Raw genomic sequence first — 17,455 nt, 5'->3', positions numbered from 1 at the left:
GACAGAGAGAGAGAGACAGAGAGAGAGAGAGACAGCAAGAGAGAGTCCTTAGAGAGAGACAGAGAGAGAGAGACAGAGAGAGAGACAGAGAGAGAGACAGAGAGAGAGACAGAGACACAGAGAGAGAGACAGAGAGAGAGACAGAGAGAGAGAGACAGAGACAGAGAGAGAGAGACAGACAGAGAGAGACAGAGAGAGAGACAGAGAGAGAGAGAGACAGCGAGAGAGAGAGAGAGAGAGAGAGAGAGAGAGAGAGAGAGAGAGAGAGAGAGAGAGAGAGAGAGAGAGACAGAGAGAGAGAGACAGAGAGAGACAGAGAGAGAGAGACAGAGAGAGAGAGAGAGAGAGAGAGAGAGAGAGAGAGAGAGAGAGAGACAGACAGACAGACAGACAGACAGACAGACAGACAGACAGACAGACAGACAGACAGACAGACAGACAGACAGACAGACAGACAGACAGACAGAGAGAGACAGACAGAGAGAGACAGAGAGAGAGAGAGACAGAGAGAGAGACAGAGAGAGAGAGACAGAGAGAGAGAGACAGAGAGAGAGAGACAGAGAGAGACAGAGAGAGAGAGACAGAGAGAGAGAGACAGAGAGAGAGACAGAGAGAGAGACAGAGAGAGAGAGAGCTCCCTGCCAGGTGAATGGAGAAAACACTGTTTGTTGTTCAATGTGCACGCCTGTGGCTGCAAAAAACTATTTTCAAAACCCTTAAACTGAACTATTGGTTTTACCTGAATATATAATCAATATATCCAAAAGTGAAAACAATTGGAGTTATTGAAATATCAATTTAGAGTGTGATACTTATCTTTCAGGATTTTTCCCCCCGCAAGGAATATGATAAAAAGCATCTTAAAATAACCAAACTCCACTGTTAATTTCTTGTACGCTCTTTGGGGACCAAGCATAATGCCCATTTTATTTGTTGGACAACTTACAGCTCAGAGCCCGGGCGATTACCATGAGAATGCACAGTGTTACCCATTGCTGACAAAGCTGAGCCCCCCTCCAGGGCCCCCTCACTGATGGACACTCACTCGTAAACTGAAAGAATGCTTACCATTGTCTGACCCAAAGGTTCCCCTCCCCCCCTTTACCAACCCACCCAGTAGCAGCCATCTCCTCCCTCCATCTCTCCCTCCCTCTCCCTGTCCCCTTTCCATGAGGGCCTTCCCCTGCTCGGCTGGGGGACTGTGTGTGTGTGTGTGTGTGTGTGTGTGTGTGTGTGTGTGTGTGTGTGTGTGTGTGTGTGTGTGTGTGTGTGTGTGTGTGTGTGTGTGTGTGTGTGTGTGTGTGTGTGTGTGTGTGTGTGTGTGTGTGTGTGCGTGCGTGCGTGCGTGCATGTGTGTGTGTGTGTGTGCGCGTGTGTTAGACCACTCAGAGCTACGACGACAGGAGAAGCATAGGTGACAACTGAAGTAGGCCTCTTCCTAACAACAGGGCTAACCGGCTCTTTAGTCACAGCTTGATGTTAGGTTATTACTGCCACCATTGTAGGTTATTACTGCTGCCACTGTATTGGATCCAAACTAAAGCCTCTTGTTAAGAAGAGTGTGTGAGAACCAGGAGGTCAATTGAGATTTTGTAGCCAAGCCACATTCCCTGGCCCCTGCCAAACCCAACGTATAAATAAGGTGAAAGGGGCCAAGCTAGCTGGACAGGGGCCCTAAACGTAACTCTAATACTGGGATTCAAGATAGCTGGACAGGGGCCCTAACGTAACTCTAATACTGGGATTCAAGATAGCTGATTTTTGAAAACACTAAAAAAAACATTCTGTATTTCCAAGTAATATGGAAGAAAATCATTTGCACCATTTGAAGGACAAATATTCTGGAACTTACGGTAAGTATGCCGACCCCCCCTGGAGCTTTGCACCTTCCCAGAAACAGTCCAGTGGGGTAACAATCATACAGGGGAACAGCTTGTCAATCATCTGCAAAACATGGATACAGTCATCAGTTATTATCCATTATCAAAAGTACATAAACCAGATCCATAACCATAACCATGCATGGTGATCGCAATGGACAGAAAATAACAGGGAGGGATATTTCATATTTTCCAACGTACCCTTTCAATCATGACATTCTCTATGATAGGGACTCCAGATTTGTAGCAGATTTGATTAAGATCCCATGATCTGAGGAGAGAAGACATACAGAACATCAGATATGTGACCACAGACAACCCCCTTTTATTTAGTTGTAGGGTAACCCCCAGTGACCCATGGGTCTACTTACTTTCCAAACAGAGACACCTGGACCTTGCTGGCCGAGAGCGCTGCCTCCAGGTGAAGCAGCAAAGCATCCTGGGTTAGAATGTTAGTTCCTTCCTGTTTGGGGGTTTGTATGAGCATCTGCGACGTGAACACAGACTCCTCTCCTTGCTTCTCCTTGGTGTAGCGCAGCTCCCGACTCACTCGGCTACCGGCTAGAAGAGAGAAGAAGAAGAGGAGAAATGGAGAGGGGGGGGGGTTGGGTTAAAGACTCATCTCATCTCCCACATATATAAGAGCTATTGGGTTATTTCTCTTCGTTGCGCTGCGATTTGACAAGACAACTGACCCTCATTACCACTGCAGAGGAAGCATGATGCAAGCTAAAACGTCAATCGACAGAGCGAATGAAGCACAGAAAGGTCCACAGAGTGTACAGTTCCGGGGGCTTTGGGGATAGATATGAAGCTTTTTAAGATTCACAGTTTAATTTAATTGCAGCCTCGGTAGTGGGAAAAAAAAGCCACTAATTAGGCTGCTTTTCTAAGTTTCATATTTCTGTCCAACCCTCCTCCGACTCCCCAAGACTTGGATTCTAAATAGCTGTGTAGTTCAAACCAGAGGCCTTGGCACAGGTCCAAAGGATACAGAGACCCACAGCAGAGAGGGGGGGACCGAGATATAGAGGGAGAGAAATTTGCTGGATATGACTATGCAGGGCTCATATTATAATCACTCTAGTGCAACAAGCATTGCAGACACGCAAACACACACACAAGATACTGTGAACCATCAGATCCTCCTCTCCACCCTCTCCGAGTTGGGCATCTCCGGCGCGGCCCACGCTTGGATTGCGTCCTACCTGACAGGTCGCTCCTACCAGGTGGCGTGGCGAGAATCTGTCTCCTCACCACGCGCTCTCACCACTGTTGTCCCCCAGGGCTCTGTTCTAGGCCCTCTCCTATTCTCGCTATACACCAAGTCACTTGGCTCTGTCATAACCTCACATGGTCTCTCCTATCATTGCTATGCAGACGACACACAATTAATCTTCTCCTTTCCCCCTTCTGATGACCAGGTGGCGAATCGCATCTCTGCATGTCTGGCAGACATATCAGTGTGGATGACGGATCACCACCTCAAGCTGAACTTCGGCAAGACGGAGCTGCTCTTCCTCCCGGGGAAGGACTGCCCGTTCCATGATCTCGCCATCACGGTTGACAACTCCATTGTGTCCTCCTCCCAGAGCGCTAAGAACCTTGGCGTGATCCTGGACAACAAACTGTCGTTCTCAACTAACATCAAGGCGGTGGCCCGTTCCTGTAGGTTCATGCTCTACAACATCCGCAGAGTACGACCCTGCCTCACACAGGAAGCGGCGCAGGTCCTAATCCAGGCACTTGTCATCTCCCGTCTGGATTACTGCAACTCGCTGTTGGCTGGGCTCCCTGCCTGTGCCATTAAACCCCTACAACTCATCCAGAACGCCGCAGCCCGTCTAGTGTTCAACCTTCCCAAGTTCTCTCACGTCACCCCGCTCCTCCGCTCTCTCCACTGGCTTCCAGTTGAAGCTCGCATCCGCTACAAGACCATGGTGCTTGCCTACGGAGCTGTGAGGGGAACGGCACCTCAGTACCTCCAGGCTCTGATCAGGCCCTACACCCAAATAAGGGCACTGCGTTCATCCACCTCTGGCCTGCTCGCCTCCCTACCACTGAGGAAGTACAGTTCCCGCTCAGCTCAGTCAAAACTGTTCGCTGCTCTGGCTCCCCAATGGTGGAACAAACTCCCTCACGACGCCAGGACAGCGGAGTCAATCACCACCTTCCGGAGACACCTGAAACCCCACCTCTTTAAGGAATACCTAGGATAGGATAAAGTAATCCTTCTCACCCCCCCTTAAAATATTTAGATGCACTATTGTAAAGTGGTTGTTCCACTGGATGTCATAAGGTGAATGCACCAATTTGTAAGTCGCTCTGGATAAGAGCGTCTGCTAAATGACTTAAATGTAAAATGTAAATGTAAGTTCCGAGTTGGATCCCTGTATTGAAACGACTGTGGCGTGAGTATAGTGAGTGTAGTACACATATGCACTGCACATACACATGAACACAGATCGGCCAACGCCCTTGCCCGTGTTGGTTTTGAAGGCACTTCAGACACAAGACGTCTAGCCAAGAGAAATTGGTCAAAGCTTCTCATTGGCTCCCTCTGTGAAACAGATGTGTCCTGTTAGGGAATTCCTCCTCACTGTGCCCTGGTGCCCAAACCCCAAACCCCATCACTAACAACACGGCACGGAATGGCAGCACCACCATCCCTAGTTTCACAGTCTATTTCACCTGGGACCTGATCATGTAAGAAACTGACAATGGTCAAAAACACAGCCTCTAGCCTAGTCAGACTGTTTCAGTACAAAACGAAGGCACAACATACCAACGATTTTTTACAGAAGACTTTCACCATACCAGAACGAACCCATCAGAGAAGGAGAGGGAGATTCTAGTAGAGAGAGAGAGAGAGATAAAGGTGGTAGCAGGGTTGGATGGGAGAGAACAACGAGGCAGAAATGCTGTTGATCTGGTATGCAGAGCCGGGATGAAAGCATCAAAGCCCTGAGAGGAAACTCTGGAGTCCAGCCCCGTAATTACCAGAGGCTGCCCTGAAAAGAGTGAGCAGGGTATCTGCGGCAATGCCAAGGGCACATGAAACACACCGCTCTGGATCAGAGTGGGCCCGTCTGCCCCTCCGTGTTCCACTACATGACAATCCTGCAGAGGCTGGCTCTCACTGTAGCCACCTCGCCTCTCAGCTTCTCTCCCTGGCTTTCTCTCTTCCACTCTTTCCCTCTGTCTCCCCTCTCCCTCTCTTCCTGGCACCACCTTACCCAATCCAGACGCAGCTCCTCTAATTGAGGGAGAAGAAAAAAAACGATCCTCTCCCCGGCTCTCGAAGTGTAAGATTAGATTATAACTGGGTTGGAAAATCTTTCTGGGCTTTCTTCTAGCCTTCATAGCCTTCATAGTTGACTTTGTGAATTCACGGAATCAAACAAACGCTTAAGAACAGACACTTTTGTTTCACTTGGGACATTCTGCTCATATTTAATACATTGGGGGCATCTACAGGAACTGATGTTCAATCTTTTGGCCTGTAATTACAGGGCTCCTGAAGTAAATTATAGCTATTTGTGTCTTGTTCCGCCCATCTGGACCACCCAACTAGAGCCCCGGCCTCGCCACTCAGTCACTGTTCTGCTCCGAGAGAGAGAGAGAGCTCAGCCACTCACCAGATGGAGGCTGCTCCGCTCTGCTCCTATCCGCTCGGCCTGCAACCAACAGCCCTTAAAGAGACAGTCGCCCAAATTACTTCTCACCAAGCAGTCAGAAAAGTTTGAGGAAAGTGTATGGAATTTGGGGCCTGTGATTCTCTGAATATTTGACATTGAAAGTGGAGCGAAATCACATGTGAAGCGTTAGGCCCAAGTCATTTTTCATGAGGAGACTGTCAAAACGTAACACGTAGTTATCCTTCAACAATCCCATATTGGACGGGGAAATCAGATAACTGTAAATAATATCAACATAACATGGTAGAAGAGATCAGGGAGCTCATACTTCTTCACAAAGCCACTCAGGGTGCTGCGCTCCAAACAAAGCACCTCCATTTGTCCTCCCTCTCTTCCATTTTTCACATCAACCCCCGGAGGTGACATCCCCATACAGCCCAATTATCCACAATTATGGTCTATCTCATCTTCTAAGCATATGCAGGGACACGATCCATCAATCAACCCTTTTTATAGCGTTGGGCATTTTGGAGTGAGGACTGCCTGCAATAGCCATTCCTATGCTAAAGCTCATCTCCATCCAGATGGGGTTCTCACTGCTTCTCAGTGGGACTAGGCTGGGGCTGGCCAGAGAGACAAACAGGCAACGGTAGCAGGTATGAGGGAGAAGGCCTCCCGCCCAAAGCCCAGACACAGAGCCAGGCAGGCCTATCAGGCTTGTGTGGATGTGTGTGTATGTGCGAGTGCTAGTTCCCCTCTCAGTGGGCAGTATAGAAAGTGGCATGTAATTAACCAAGGAGAAGGAGCCCCCTGCTTCTTGGTGTCAGACCACTGATGGACCCTGTCAGCTCTAATCTCCCTCATGTCCAGCCTACCACCCAGCCCACCACCACCCAGCCCACCACCACCCAGCCCACCACCACCCAGCCTACCACCCAGCCTACCACCACCCAGCCCACCACCACCACCCAGCCTACCACCCAGCCCACCACCACCCAGCCTACCACCACCCAGCCCACCACCACCCAGCCTACCACCACCCAGCCCACCACCACCCAGGCCACCACCACCCAGCCTACCACCACCCAGCCCACCACCACCCAGCCCACCACCACCCAGCCCACCACCACCCAGCCCACCACCACCCAGCTTACCACCACCCAGCCCACCACCCAGCCCACCACCACCCAGCCCACCACCACCCAGCCTACCACCACCCAGCCCACCACCACCCAGCCTACCACCACCCAGCCTACCACCCAGCCCACCACCACCCAGCTTACCACCACCCAGCCCACCACCACCCAGCCCACCACCCAGCCCACCACCACCCAGCCCACCACCACCCAGCCTACCACCCAGCCCACCACCACCCAGCCTACCACCACCCAGCCTACCACCCAGCCCACCACCACCCAGCCCACCACCCAGCCCACCACCACCCAGCCCACCACCACCCAGCCCAGCCCCACAGACCTCAGGAGACCACAGGAGACATCAGTACGTTGGGCCAGTAACCGAAAGGTTGCTGGATCGAACCCCCAAGCTGATGAGGTAAAGATCTGTAGTTCTGCCCCTGAGCAAGGCAGTTAACTCACTGTTCCCCGGGCGCCAAAGACGTGGATGTCGGTTAAGGCAGACCCCCGCACCTCTCTGATTCAGAGGGGTTGGGTTAAATGCGGAAGACACATTTCAGTTGAATGCATTCAGTTGTACAACTGACTAGGTATCCCCCTTTCCGTACCATACTGCAGTGGTTTCCAACCTGTCATCCAAATTGAATAACAGGTGGAGGTATTAATGGTATTATAAGCAATTTAACATTACTTTTCATAACGCTGAATGTTTAGAATAATAATAATAGGCCTTTAATTTGTTACATTCACTGCAAAAATGGACAAAAATATTATCATCAAGATATTTTATGTTAAAATAAAACCTCAGACTCTGTGATTGGTGGTCGTCAAGAGCTTCTGTCTGTGTATGGGATCCGTTGCCATACTGTACTGTATCAATGTATTTCCTCTCCATGTCTGCCTGTATGCTATGTTGTCTGCCTACACTAGTGCACAGGTTTAGTGAGTGTAAACGTTTGCCATCAAACTCAAAACAGTATCTTCCAAAAGTGTTGGTCACAGACAGCACAATGTATCCAATCAAATGTGGAAGAAGTCCCACACAAGTAGCCAAGCTATTTCTCCAGCTTGGCTCAGAGGCTGTTAGGCGCCGTCACTAAAACACTGTTTGAAACCAGCAGCAACACCCTTCACATGTTAACTAAAGGTCCAAATCCACTCTCCATTAGCAGAGACCACCTTCAAAGTGTTGTGGGCCAGATTAGCTGGATTATGGAGCCACTGAAAGGATCCATGCTGCTTTGGAGGAAGCCCCACAAGGAAGAGACATGCTTTACCTGTAACGTTGTACAGATTATAGTACACAAAATGTACACACTCAAATGCACCCATAGCCTCGCCACTCACCCACTCCCTCACTTATACATTCACACAGAAAGTAGACTTTGCTGGACCGGTTCTGCTTAGGAACTGTCAGTCCCTCATCTTGCCCATTCCCTGCCCTTCGTTATCCATTTAACATGGTTTTAAAAAGCATGCAGTATAAAACCAGAGGGATAGATTCGGCCCTGACTGGCACAGCGAAACAAGTCTTCATTGAAATCAAGCTTCAGTTCTACTGCCATTTTCTTCAATAGGCCATCCTTTACCAAGTGCTGCAGCACCTCCCCATCCCAGTCCAATGTGTTACTTAGCAGATGGAGAAGCTCCTTATACAGAGAAAATCCAGGCAGGGCAGAAGAGATTGAATACAGGCCTTTGTCACTCCTCTCCTGAATTTCTTTCAGATGTTTCCCAACAAACAGGAAAAAATAAAGAGGGAACTTTCACAACAAAAGCAAATGGACCTTAGACTTTTTCCCAGCAAATAAAACAATGAAGGCGTTGGGGGGCGCTTTGGCTTTCTACCTTACCGATAGAAATACAGTGTGTCTGTGCGTCCGTGTTTGAGGGGGAGAGTGTGTGAATTGGACAGGGTGGGAAAAGGACATTTTGAGGTATTCCTTCAAAAAAAAGTGAGAGGATGACAAATGAAGTTCAATTTGAGAGGGAAAACTGTAAAAATGCCATCAAAAGTAAAAGGCAAGAATAATCCGCTTCAGTTACAATCTATTCAGATCTTGATACTTCTGTCAGCATTGACATACATTTCCACTGGTGTTGGCAGTTAGGCACTTGCTATTTCCATATGTATAGCCTTGCCTGTACTAATTATGCTAATCATCCCTAGTGTTGGCTGCTGTGAAAAATAGTCACATTAGGCACTCCACTGGCTGCTAATGCAGCTTAATGTGTGGTTGAAACATACATTCATCCCACGGTGAAAGGCAAACATTTTCCACATTGCTGGTCTCATTCAGCCTAGAAATGAATTTATTGAGCCCGAGCACCATTTATTTCCCCCCAAATACCAAGAAAATGTTTTTCTCCCTTCTTCTTTTTCCAGAGGGGGCAAAACAGGCAAACTCTACCCCAAAACGGTGACTGGTGTATCTTTACAGTGGACCAAGGAGAACAATCTCTTTTGGCATGATATAAAAAGTGTCAAAGTGCAAGAAACACAGAGAGTGTAAAGGAGATGTGTGAGACAGTGCTTTCTATAACAGAGATAGTCCTTCAGCACTCCCCCCAAAATGGGCCCAGTGTCTACAGTGACGTTCAAGCAACATCAAATACAGGACACTAAACAGGTATACGGTTACATACAGTGCTGAAATGTGATGCACTACTGTAAATGTAAAAAAGACAAGTACCATAAAATCTCATCTCTATTATATACCTTGGAAAACTAAACACCACACAACATGGGAAAGCCTACACCGCTATACGAGTCACTGCTCTAACACTGTAAATATCCAAAAAGGATAGTAGCACGGTGTATTAATGCAGTACACAGTGGACGGTTCCTTCAGTAATGGAGGGATCTGATGAAGTTTAGTATTCAGCTCGTGTGTTTGCTCCTTGAGGAGAGGACTGAGGCTGGAGGACTGCAGATTGGTGGGAGGTGGTGGGGGGGGATGAATGGAGGGAGAGGGTGGGGGGGGGGGGGTGAAATAAACATTTTCAACTGACCCAGGTTGACTCTGGCCTTGTTTGTTCTTTCTACTGGTGAGGTCTGAGGCTCAGCAGTTGGAGTTTATTTATCTAGCTGGGGCACTGTGGCGTTCCATTCACCTCCAATAATGCCTCATAGAGCTTTCTTTCTCTTTTAGCAGGCCCTGAACTGGAAGACTGTATTTTCTGATGAATTATAGCATTTACCTTGCATTTTTGTTTAGATAACTGTTCCAAACATTGAAACGTCCACATGTTCCCCTCCGAAAGGCCTGGCTTGTGCTGCTAGGGCTCTGGAAGGTACCTACTGCTCGCCATGTGGAGTAGCTCATTCATGCTGTGTATATGTTCATTTCCCCCATTCTACACAGTCTCTTTCTAAAACATATGGCGGCCTGGCACGTTGCAATATTTGCACAGCTTGTCTGTGTGTACATGTCTGTCAAGATCACCAAAACTGTGTCGAGAAGGATGGGTTTAGTTCATGTGGGCTAGCCTACAAGTACATACTTGTAAACCTTTATTTCCCCCTCCACATGCACTATTCAAAACTGCGTGGTGCTCTTTGGTGGTATTAATTCTACCCACTACCAAATATCAAACCTTTTGGGAAATCTACATGACTGTTGCCATAGTAATAACGCCAGCTAAGCTTATATTACTTCCAGAAAAAACAACTCCCTACCCAGGAAATATACATTTTCTTCTTCGTCCTGCTTGAACTGGTGAAAGAAATGTGTCCTGAGAAAGAGGCCACACTGTTGTTTTTAGGGAATGGGGAAATGTTAAAGTGTATACCCCTAAAACCTTCGCCCTTAATGCTCCCCCACCCCCATCCTCATCTGCCTGCACTTCACCTCTTTATTACCACCCTTTCTTCGCCGAGACAATGCACTCTAGGTCACATTCTCCCCCTGGTCCCACCCATGACTGCCAGGCCATTTTCCTGTGTTATTTCTTGCTCTGCATTGCTTCTGCAGTAGAAAAGTTTGTCAAATAAACGTCCAAAAGAAAACAACATGACTGACAACAACAAAAATGTCCTTAAGCCGAATTTAGTGTGTTTTATCACTCTGCACTCTGTCTGTATTAGCCAACCAGTCGAATGAGTCTACCCACCTAGAGACGGAACAGTTGAACTAGTATCGGTTATAACTACACACAGTGTGAACACCTTTCACAACAGGTACCTTGTTTTTTAAACTACTACACCTTCTCCCATATGTTTCTGACTGGCACCAACTACTGGTTTAACTACCACCAATATCCTATCAACATTCAGAACAGACAAGCTACAGAGTACAGCAGGGTTTGGATCAGGTTGAGAAAACAAATACTCTCCAAAACATTATTTTCCACAGTCCTATGGCCCAAGTGTTAGCACAAAATCCTTGGCTAGGGTAGGGCAAACTAGGCTAAGGTGGGATGGGGTATGCTAGGTAGAGTAGGGTATAGGGTAAGGTAGGGTAACGCTAGGGTAGGCGAGAGGAAACAATTAAAAAGAGCCTGGTGGTCTGACATCACACACAGCAGGTCATCTGCCCTAGCTAGGTGGCAAACATGACATTTGGGTGGGGGTGGGAGACAGATATGGCCTGGGGATATATGATGGGAAGCATATGCTCCCAAGCACTCCCAGCTGGCCGAGTGTGAGCCCAGGAGGCCTCATATCAGCACCCTCATCCTTCATATGTGGTCAGAATACACCTCCACTTGTGTTGACAAGAAGAACACATAGACTTGCGTTCTCTATTGAGAAAATACTAAGCCTGCAACACCTGTTATTTTGACAGTTTGAGGCCCAACTGTAAGCTGTTGATTTATAAAGTAGCTTTAAACATGCCTGTCTTCAAAATAAAAATATACTGCAACTAATAAAACATGATGCTGCCTGGACACTCATCACATCGTCTCTTCGAGAGCAATACAATTCTCTGTCCTATTAGGAAATATATCTCCTCTGTTTTGTGAAAGAGTTTATGTGTGCATGTGTATGTGTTTGAGAGTGAGTGAGAGGGAGAGAGAGCGATGTGTGCATGTGTTTCTCTGTGTGTGTGTGTGATTTTGTGTGTGTGCGTGTGTGAGAACCAACCTCTCCTTGTTACCAAACCACTTACTCTCCATTGAGCTCTGAGCAGCTTTGTCAATGGGCTATTGGGGAAACAACGCAGGCAGAAACTTTAGAAACATGGCCACTGCCTCTTAAAGGAACAGCATTCCTTTTCAGCATTTGGGTATTTCACTCTCAGAATGACTCCATGATTAGGCACAACAAACCCTATCTAACAACTTCCTTTCAGAAGACCAACAGTTAGCTTCTTTAATGTGTATGAAATACACACCAGTACATGAACAAAACACTATGATTGTGACAAATTACACTGCAATAATTTCATATCTTGTTTGTGAGTCAGACTCCACTTAACTACAATCTGACAAGTGAATGAGTCAAATCTGAAAATCTTTGGCTTCACCAATTTTACCAAAACTCAAACACAGTGTCAGACCACAAGCATTTAACTGACAACATCTAAGCCCTTCCCAGCCAATGTTTTGGGAAGGAAAAAAGAGAGTGTTTATACGCTCTTAGAAAAAAGGGCGCCATCTAGAACCCAAAAGGGTTCCTCTGCTGTCTCCATAGGAGAACCCTTTGAAGAACCCCTTTTGGTTCCAGGTTGAACCCATTAGGTTCTAGGTAGAAACCTTTTGGGTTCCATGTAGAACCCTATCCACAAAGAGTTCTACCTGGAACCAAAAAGGGTTATCCTATGGGGACAGCCGCAGAACCCTTTTTTCCCCTAAGAGTATCCTACAACTGTTGTGACTCTTTTTAGAGTGTGCAAAACAGGTGGGTAAACTTCAGCTGTATTCACTTATATTTTGTCGGAAAGGGGGTGCCTTTATTGTTGAATGGAATCCAAGAATAGTTAAGGACCACACAGAGAGCTATAGGGGGGAGGGTCAGCACCTCAAAGATGGCTAACGATTCACACAGCCCATCTGCTCTTGGGATCAGGAGTGCGGCAAAAGCCTAGAGGGGCTTAAAAGGAATTTGGCAGTGTGAAAACCAAATAAAGCTGCCCGAATATGCACCGATAACCCAGCCTGCACACAGAAAGGACGTCAAATAAAACATGGAACATGGAGCCACCATGGCAAACAATACAAGGCTGATGAGAAGGCTTGCGTGTGCAAGGAACAACACGAGCTCCTTGTAAGCAATAAAGTTGGAATTTCTTGAACTACTCTCCATTCCCATTGCAAAGCAGCTTTGCCATCAGCAAACACATTAAAATAACTTTCAATACAAAAATGACTAAGTTATGGTCAAATTCAAGAAAAAAAACGACAAATTCATAGTATCCACCACCCAATCATGAATAACTAAAGAGCAGCACCCCTCAAAAAACTAGAGCAAAAATACTGACGCAACAAGTCAGTCAGACAGCACCCATACAGTTTATTGTGCCCCCCTCCAGTAGCCTGGATGGAAAAATGTCTACAACAAGTTAATTTGGGCAAAAGAATAACCCTCTCTCTCCCCTTTCCAGACAACACCTCAAACCATCCCCCGAAACTGAACGCCTGACTCACCTTCCACCCATAGTTGCTCAATGTCCGTCTCGATGGCAGCAACCCGCAAACCCACAGACAAGGCACCGAACACAAGCAGTCCAATGAAAAGGACTTTTCCACAATGTCGCTGGATGTGACAGCCCAAAGAAAAGAGAAGAGCCTGGAACCTCGCCCGAATCCACAACGGGGCTTTCTGACCCACAGCCGTCCCCTAAAGAGACAGGAGGAGAGAGAAAACATGTTCATCACACATTAATAACAACATATTGCTTTACATGGATGCATGGATATGGCATGGATAAGTACAACTATTCACTAATGGAAGACGACACTGTATCTAACTGCTCCCGAATGACGCAGTGGTCTAAGGCACTGCATCTCAGTGCTTGAGGCTTCACTACAGACACCCTGGTTCGAATCCAGGTTGTATCACAACCGGACGTGATTGGGAGTCCCATAGGGCGGAGCACAATTGGCCCAGCGTCGTCCGGGCTTGGCCGGTGTAGGCCGTCATTGTAAATAAGAATTTGTTCTCAACCGACTTGCCTTGTTTAAATAAAGGTTACATAAAAATGATATAAAGGTAAGATAAACTATCAATACAGTGGTCTTTCAAGTATTACTAAGAATGACCTACTTGGGCAGGGAATACCAATAAAATAGATAACCTGAGTATGATTATGATAGCGTGGCATACTTAAGGGCATGTTCAACATTACCGTATCTACTGTACTAGATAGATACGTGAGTGATATGTCTTCATGTCAGATGTCCTGTGAGCAAACCATATATATGTGAATTGGATCACCTGAAGTGATGTCATATATAGATACCACGAGAATATCCGAACATAACCAGTCAGAAGATACCCTAATTTGATGGTAGGTAATTGAGGGCCCGACACCAAAGAGGGTAAAGCAATGACCAACCAGTCTTTAGTGTTGGGCCCTCACAGTTGGCACAAGCCAGGTGAGTCTAACCACTCATCACCAGAGGCACGGGGGTTTGCTATGGAGTCAAAACACAAGACTTCACAGTTATGGTTAAATGGGTTCAGGTTTAACAACAACAAAACGGCATACTTGTCAAATGGGATATAAAGTCATCTATGCTGTTCTGGTGTAGCCTATTACAGACACATATATAATACACTAATAACAACTAGGATGAAATAAGTATCTATGGTCTACTAGGGGCTATATATTTGACAACACTTGGACTAGAACTAACATTTTTCCTATATTTAACGTTTAAATGCTCAGCCAGCTGCTCTAACAACTGGGAAAAACTATGAAACCTAATGCTGTTGGGCACTAACTAATGCCTAGTTTTAAGTGGAAGTCGAAAGATTACAAGATTGCACACATTTGAGTCAGGAGTTATGTAGCCTACCATACTTTCTTTAATAAGCTACATAGCTTCTAAAAGGCTATGCAGGGATTTGACAATAAGCAGTTCCTATATCAAAAAGCCCTACTCCTATCATTTAAAATTCAAACACTGGCTGAAGACCGTCTACTATACCCATTCAAACTTTACAAACAATGTCACCGGTCTAGTACAGACACACTGGACAGATGTTTTGGTTTCACTTGGGAGTTTTGACACATATCCAACCGTTCATGCGGTCCAGTGATGCTTTGTCAGATAAAACTTAATCAGTGAACTCCTCTAAGATCCACCGCATTTTCAAACAAACTAGCCTACAACGGGGACCCCGGGTCTAGCTTCTTACTAATAGAGTTGAACAGATCCCACACACGTAGAAATAACTAGTATGGGTTGTATTGCTTCTAAAAAATGAAAGGAGAAAGTTATTTTCATTCAGAGTGAGATCGGGATCGAAGGTTAAAATATGTGCGTGCCAGTGATTCGTAAATGTTACAATGTAACATCGAAATATTATGTGAAAACGGCAGCATATCACATTGTACTACATTTGGACATAAAACTCCCTAAAATACTCCTCGTTTCGAGTGGTAGTAACACCCGTTTCTTCAGAAGTACCAAAACATAGCACATGATGAATGAAACAGCAAAGTATATTCCATTGAAAGCATTTTGTCACCTTAGAAATCTGTTTTAATGCGAAAGCAGCGTGGCAGTAACTGGGTCTCCGGAGAAGATCTGAGTTTACTCGCGGCGGAGAACGTGTATAACTTGGGGGTAAATCTCCAAAAACACCGGCCCCTGGGACTCTGGGATCCGAGGCCATAGTCCAAACAAGAAAAACAAAGCACAGAGCGAAGCGAGAGAGAAACAGTGCGAGTTCAGCAAAAGCGACAATAATCCAAGATAGAATACTAGCGCATCCACCGGGTAGAAATTAGGAGAATATATACTAGTCTTTCCTTGAGCCAAAGTCTTGCAACTCCATCCCAACATTATGTGCCCAAATCCGTATAGATCCTTGAGTCTTCATCCGTCCTGATAGCTTATAAAACAACTTTTCGAAGTAAAGTCTCGAGCAGATATTTAAGTCTGCCTCTGATCCCGTAGCAGTGACATTTGGAGAAGCTAGCCCCTCTGCAAATCGTGAAAAGGGTGGTTTGGTGGAAAAGTGATCTGGTTCTCATTGGCCAAGGAAGAGGCAAATTACTTAGCAAACATCTCCTATTATTAGCTGCTAAGCAACAGCTCACCAAAGTGGAGAGAGAGGGAGACCACCCAGGCAGCCCTTCAAATCGAGGGGAGGGGGGAGAACGAAGGGGCGTCAGAGAGAGGAACTCTTTCAATAAACTCAGCACACTGTTGCCGGCTCTGCTCTGCACATTCCCAATTGCCTGAGCTCTGTTATACGAAGCAATCACACATGCTATATATTGATACAACAGACACAGTTTTATATTTAATCCAGTCTGACATAAACAAAATTCTAAATGAATCCAGAGTGGTTTCTCACACAAATAAAAGGGGGAAAAAAAGACTGAATAGTCGAAATTGTGTACTAAACTAGCTTTATTCATTGGCAAGAATTTCAGGAACAAACTCAGTATTATAAACTGTACTACAATCAAAGGTTACGTTTAAAGTAGCTAATCATTCACACTTTCAAAGTTCATTCATTTGCTTGACTTTGCTCATTGATTGGACTAATGTATACCAATCTCACTATTTCACCAAACAACGTAATCCCTTCATTGCTGTATCATCTGTGTAGTTGTCTTGTCTATTTATACTTAATTGCTAAGGACTTACTGACACATGTTTAATTCCACTGTGCTGTGCAGTTTGCCAAACAGCTGTGATGAGTGTGTGTGGTGTGGGTCTTTAACATTGACAGCTGTAGACCTACCAACCCTGGATTAATTAAGGCATTAAACCAGGTAGTTATTTGTTTCCTCTCTGTCACAGTCCATTGTCAAGTACTTTATTCTAACATTGTTTACCTGAGTCTCAAGGCAACATCGTTTATTATAGAGTGAACAATAGACATGTATACAGCAGCTTGGTGCAGGCCTACACAAAAACAATACACAGTATAGCTTTGTGAATCAAATACATATTGGTGCTCTACTGTATTGGTTTAATACGAGAAAAAATCAATTTCCTTGTCTTCATAACCACTTTATTACAAAAAATGTTAAATAACGACAAATGAATTTGGTATCAAGCTTGGACAACAAACTGCTAAATGAAAGAAACTTGCTACTTGCATTCTGGATGTGTAACAGCAATAGTTGCCACTTTATGAAACCATTAAGGAGACTACAGCTCTATAACACTTTCATTTGGAACATTGTTCAAAAACTGAGAAGACAATGGCTTCACAGTCAAATAGATTAGCACACACCTACATGACTGAGATATACACTGACTTTTAGTCCACTCATCATTTGCCCGACTTATACAAACATTTCAGTTTGTGGATAACATGTAGCTAGAACACTTTCAACCCAGCCCTTCAAGATGACGATTGGACTGCGAATTTGATTTAGATTCACTTTTTTCAAATGTTTGATATTTGAGAAGCATACATGTACAATGGCAACAATATAATTGACCTACGTGCCTAGTCTAGAATACTCTGTGAGTGTGGACAGAGATGTGTGGGAAAGGACACACTCAGCCCAATATTAATTTCATATCATGGTGGCAGGCAGGGGTGGTACTAATGATCAGCTAGTTTCTCAATTTGTTGAATTGGATGAGGGGAAAAGGCAGCTGGAAATTGGAGCTAATGTGGAATGTGAGGAATTGCCCTGTGTGGCCCCTTGAAGCCTAACAAACT

The 17,455-nt window shown here is 45.7% G+C and overlaps 1 protein-coding gene across 1 annotated transcript in view; it reads right to left on the bottom strand.

The window, feature by feature from the left end:
• Positions 1-15,847, bottom strand: part of LOC124009778 (protein patched homolog 1-like) — a 34,762-nt gene extending 18,915 nt beyond the window's left edge. The window contains 5 exon segments of the mRNA XM_046321933.1: positions 1,853-1,944; positions 2,082-2,151; positions 2,252-2,441; positions 13,243-13,435; positions 15,293-15,847. Coding sequence (XP_046177889.1) covers positions 1,853-1,944; positions 2,082-2,151; positions 2,252-2,441; positions 13,243-13,435; positions 15,293-15,439 — 692 coding nt within the window. The 5' untranslated portion in view covers positions 15,440-15,847.
• Between the last annotated feature and the right edge of the window lie 1,608 nt (positions 15,848-17,455).

The sequence above is a fragment of the Oncorhynchus gorbuscha genome, linkage group LG22, assembly GCF_021184085.1.
Source record: "Oncorhynchus gorbuscha isolate QuinsamMale2020 ecotype Even-year linkage group LG22, OgorEven_v1.0, whole genome shotgun sequence".
Lineage (NCBI taxonomy): Eukaryota > Metazoa > Chordata > Actinopteri > Salmoniformes > Salmonidae > Oncorhynchus > Oncorhynchus gorbuscha.
The sequence above is the reverse complement of the archived record's forward strand: the minus strand, read 5'-3'. Positions and strand labels throughout refer to the sequence as shown.